The sequence below is a fragment of the Sesamum indicum genome, linkage group LG11 (assembly GCF_000512975.1).
Source record: "Sesamum indicum cultivar Zhongzhi No. 13 linkage group LG11, S_indicum_v1.0, whole genome shotgun sequence".
Lineage (NCBI taxonomy): Eukaryota > Viridiplantae > Streptophyta > Magnoliopsida > Lamiales > Pedaliaceae > Sesamum > Sesamum indicum.
The window spans coordinates 4,087,175-4,092,584 of record NC_026155.1 but is presented as its reverse complement, the minus strand read 5'-3'; the positions used below and the strand labels follow the sequence as shown (position 1 = coordinate 4,092,584).

The 5,410-nt window shown below is 32.2% G+C and overlaps 1 protein-coding gene across 1 annotated transcript; it reads left to right on the top strand.

Annotated features, from left to right (window-relative positions):
- LOC105173319 (axial regulator YABBY 1-like) lies at positions 220 to 3,826 on the top strand. Its single transcript, XM_011095018.2, has 7 exons — positions 220 to 251; positions 357 to 474; positions 799 to 916; positions 1,988 to 2,036; positions 2,484 to 2,559; positions 3,102 to 3,176; positions 3,465 to 3,826. Exons 2-7 carry the CDS (start codon positions 400 to 402, stop codon positions 3,537 to 3,539), a joined length of 468 nt encoding a protein of 155 aa, XP_011093320.1. The 5' UTR covers positions 220 to 251; positions 357 to 399; the 3' UTR covers positions 3,540 to 3,826.

The window sequence follows — 5,410 nt, the reverse complement described above, 5'->3', positions numbered from 1 at the left end:
AAATCTGTAATCATTTGCAGTAGTTTGAGTTGAGGGAAGCCCTTTTGATGTTTTCCTCAGTTTTCTTGGAAAAAATGCTCTTTTTGTGATGGTTTATGAGAAGTGTTTATCTTGTCTGATTAGCTAGGTGGTTGTTGTTGAATTTGATGAGTTTAAGGTTGTTAATTTCTTGATTAAGATGTGGTAATAATGTTGCTGTATGGGTTGATTGATCAGGTGAGTGTTCCTTGCACAAGCTTGTTCAAGACTGTGACAGTGAGATGCGGGCACTGCACCAACCTTCTAATAATGTTGCTGTATGGGTTGATTGATCAGGTGAGTGTTCCTTGCACAAGCTTGTTCAAGTTCAAGACTGTTACAGTGCGATGCGGGCACTGCACCAACCTTCTCTCTGTTAACATGCGTGGGCTGCTCCTCCCATCTGCCAACCAGCTTCATCTCGGCCACTCATTCTTCCCTCCTCAGAATATTCTGGTATATCTATATATATATATATGTATAGATATATGTCTGATTAATTAGGGTTTCTGAATATTGTGGAAATTATCCAAAATGGTGCAAGATTAGGTAGGGTTTTGAGATTACTAAATAAGTTAGGGGTATCATTAATCTCTGTCTTTCTTCATTTATGTTAACACTTTGAATCACTGCAAGAAAATGGCTTAGTAGCTAACTTTTCTTGTTAATATTGAGTTATTTTCTTGTACTGAATTAAGACAAATGTTGTCTACTTGAGATGTTTCTTGCTTTTTGATGGTGTTAGAGGGGTAACTAATTCGGTGTTAATTTGGGGTGCAGGAGGAGATCACGAACTCATCACCCTCCAATTTGCTGATCAATCAACAGAATCCAAACGAGTCCTTGATGCCGGTTCGAGGGATCGACGAGCTCCCTAAGCCTCCAGTGGCTAACAGACGTGAGACATTGCATTTTCTCCAACTTCCCCTCAATTTTAATTAAACTCTTTAATTTGCAGATCTTGATGAAATTAATATATATATATATATATTATATGTGTGTGTGTGTGTGTTTGATCATGATCACAAATTAACTCATCAAGAACCATTAAACTTTAATCCTACACTCTGTGTGCGTGTTCGAAAATTCTTACCTATTGAACCAAATTAATCATAAAATACTTGTCATGTTGATTGACCACTTTTCTTGAACTGTGTATTAGTTACACCACAAATATATTTTACTTGTCATATAATTAATTTAGGTGCGATCAAAATCCAATTTGAGTTAAAATTTCCCTTCAAAACTGACCTTTCTAGCATACAGTAGATTGTTTACCAAATAAGAACTTCAAACCTTTCTCTCTCTCTAGGAGCTGTGTCCAACTCTTGTCTATGCAAACATTTATGGCTTGTCTTGCATTTCATCTTCACGTATTTCCACATTTATCTGATACTTTAAAGGTCAAACGTCGCATAAATCTGTAGCCCTTTTCACAATCTTGAGGAAATTTTCCTGCCCAGAAACCCTAAATCTTGTTTTCCTATTTCTTTAATACATAATGAAAAATTCACAAGCAAATCACGTTTGGTCAAACCAAATCAATCACAGAGTAAGTGTTACACTTGCTATTTGATTAGTTATTTTTTCCAATCTGTATACAAATTATAGAACAAGTTTCACGCTTGCCGTGTGGTTGGTCGTTCTTTTTAAATTATACACAAATCATACAACAAATATATTATATTTATCATGTAATTATTTCAAATTGAGCCAAAATCCTATTAGAATTTCCCATAACACAAATGGTGTCAGCATTTTTCTATCTTCTGCCACTGTAATAAATTAAGCACAAGAAATCCCAAAAATAGACAGCAAAAAGATCATTAGATAATGATGAAGTAGTAATGGAAAAGGAGAAATGACAGTGAGATAAACTTATAATTAATCCACACACAGAGACAGACGCACAAATCCAAAAGATATGTTTATTAACTATTATTTTCTTGTACTTTTTGCTGGTTTTCAGCCCCGGAGAAAAGACAGAGAGTGCCCTCTGCTTACAACCGCTTCATCAAGTAAGCCATTGTAAAAGCATTTACATACATACATTTAAAAAAAAGAAAAACTCAATAACTACCGAATTAAATAAAAAGTAATATTTTTATTTGCTAATATATATTATTTAATATAAAAATTTTTACTTGCCAATGAATCTAGCTATTTTTGCAATGAAGTGTTTAAAATATATATTAAATAATGTAGATTAGTAATATAAATTTTTCTTGTCAATTAACTCGATATGCATCTTAAAATTATATATATATATATATATATACCCCCCTCCCTTCTGGTGTGTATGCATAGATTTGTGTTCTTGCAGCTTTATTTGTGGTTGCAGCATCATTTAATGAAAAATACTGTGGTGGTAGTAATTGAGATTATTAATTAGTTCATAATCTATGAGCAAAAAGGTAGGTATTTTCCACTGAAATTGTACAAATTATGACAACAATGTCTTGCAGGGATGAGATCCAACGTATCAAAGCTGGAAACCCTGATATAAGTCACAGGGAGGCCTTTAGTGCTGCTGCCAAGAATGTAAGATCCAAGATAAATACGTAAACACACACATATATATATATATACATACAGTGATCTTTTCTTGCCTTTATATATATACCCTAATCTCTATTTTTTAATTCTATTTTTTTATTATTTTTACTAGGATTTTAAATTTTGTACCCATTAATAAAAAAATATTAGGGTCAATCACACGTCACATTTTATTTTATTTTAATTAAATTTATCTAATTGCCACGTCATGTAATAGTTAATAAAGTTATTTTCCTAAAATTAATATGGCAGGTGTGACTCATGTGTAAATTTCCGACAATTTTGGAGAAATTTAGGTGAAAGGAGGATCAAAGTCGTAACATTTAAAACTCTATCAGACCTTTTTGCAACCCTAGAAATATAAAGGGTTAAAATGGAAAATAAAATATAAGTAGAGGACCAAAGATACATCTAATGCGTCTACCCATTAATTAAAAAAGATGAGATTTTCATGCTTTCTGAAGTTTGATTAATCAATTTTTTTATGGGTTTTTGTATATTAATTTCATTTGTTTTCTTGCACAAAGTGGGCCCACTTCCCACACATTCACTTCGGTCTCATGCCTGATCATCAGCCCGTGAAGAAAAATGTCTGCCAGCAGGTACGTATACCATCCAAAAACCCTAGATTTCAAACCACTTTTTCACACAGTGAAGGTTAAAATCTTCATACACACACACACACACACACATATATATATATATATATACATAGACATATATGAGTGATTATACATATGTTTATTGTTCTTGATTAGTACCCCATTAAAAACCCTAGAATGCAAACCACTTTTTCGCACAAATTTAACACACTCAAAGTGAAAATCTTTATATACATATATTAGTGATGATCAGATGATATATATATGTTTGTTGTTGTTGATTGGTAGGAAGGAGATGATCATGTGATGATGAAAGATGGGTTTCTTGCTACTGCAGCCAACTTGGGTGTTACTCCCTACTAATTAATTAAGAAAAACTACTGCAGGATGCATGTTTTAATTACCCTCGATGCTCCGATCCTCCACCTATGTCTATCCGTCTTGTCGACGACGTCGTTCATCATTTTCTGCTGTTAATTAGGGTTCTTAAGTAATTATCTATTATTATATATATGCATGCATGCTGTGTACGTATTTGAAAAAGTAATTAAGACTGTGTAATGCTTTCAGATTGCTCGATTATGAGCTTCATCATGATTAGAATATATATATGTGTGTGTATGTGCGCGCGCAGTGCATTATGTTAGTAATGATTTTTATTCTTTTTCCATCATCAATCCATGTTATTATATATTTTGAAAAATTAATCTTGCATATGTTTAGGAAATTGATTCATATTGAAAAGAGTTGTATATATATATATATTATATATTATATGTCAATATTACAATAAGCATATGCATTAAGGATTAAAGGCAATTTTCGTCCCTTAATTTCAGATCATTCTCGTTTTAATCCCCTAAGTTACTAGGGTTCCATTTTGGTCCTGTAAAATTGAAAAAATCTCAATTTTGTTACAAATTTGGTCGAAAAGTTGAGTCACTCGCCGGAAAAAGTCACATGCCAGGCATGTGACCTTTTGAATTGGGGCTTGCATTGTGATTGACTGGAAAAGATGATGTGGTGAAGATATGGCCTAAAGTTAGGAGACTAAAACGAGAATGACTTGAAGTTAGGGACGAAAATTGCCTTTAAGCCTTTTATTTTCAGCCAATCACAATGCAAGCCACAATTTAAAAAAGTCACATGCCTAGCATGTGACTTTTTCCGGCACTCAACTTTCCAATCAAATTTGTACCAAAATTGAGATTTTTTTAATTTTACGGGACCAAAATAGAATCCTAGTAACTTAGGGAACTAAAACGAGAATGACCTGAAGTTAGGGAATGAAAATTGCCTTTAAGCCCAAAAATTATATTTGTCAAATACTTATTTATTAGTAAAGATATATCTATATTATTAATTATTCATTAAGTGTGAGGAGTTAGAATAACCACACACTATCAAAAAATTAGATTTTTCACAACACTATAAATTACCACGATTTAAAAACTATGATAAATCAATATATTATTTATCACAATCAAACAAAATTTTTGCCATAGATTTTAACCATGGCCAAAATAGTTGCCATGGATTTAGGCTTTTAGTTGTGGCTAATATTTTGGCCTTGCATGCAAAAACAACGATTAATGACCGTTGCAGCGTTGTGGTTAATTGGTATTCACCACGGTTTTTTTTAATCACAGTAATTAACTGTAGCAAAAAATTATATTTCTTCTGGTGACATTTGTTTAACAAAATGTCCATTTCTTTAAATATTTCCATCACACAAACAAAAAAAATGGCTTAAATACATTTTTGATTTGGTAACTTATGTCAATTGATAGTTTTATTGTTTAACTTTCTAAAATAGTTTCTGGGTTCTGCATCTTTTTAGTTTCTGTAATTTCAATCCTTTTATTTGCGAAAGTTAACCCTTCTTATCTGTGGAGGTGAACCCTGTCTAAACACTACAATTTTCATTTTTTTAACCAATTTTTGTAACGGGCAACTCAAATTAATTTTTGTATCCATCTTTTTTATTTGGAATGACTTTTGTAATGGACAGACATTCATTGCTTAAATAGGTAATATATTTGTAACGGCTCTTTTTGGGACGGTTAATTTGAATTTGATAAACTTACTTTTGGAACAATCATAACAGATATAATTATGAGATATATATCCAAGTTGGAATGGTCTTTCAATTCTATTTGTAACAACCCTGCCTTTTCTTGTAATGCTTTTGTCGCTTGTTTTTGTTAGAATAGGTGACCTGAAAGTTAATTAGA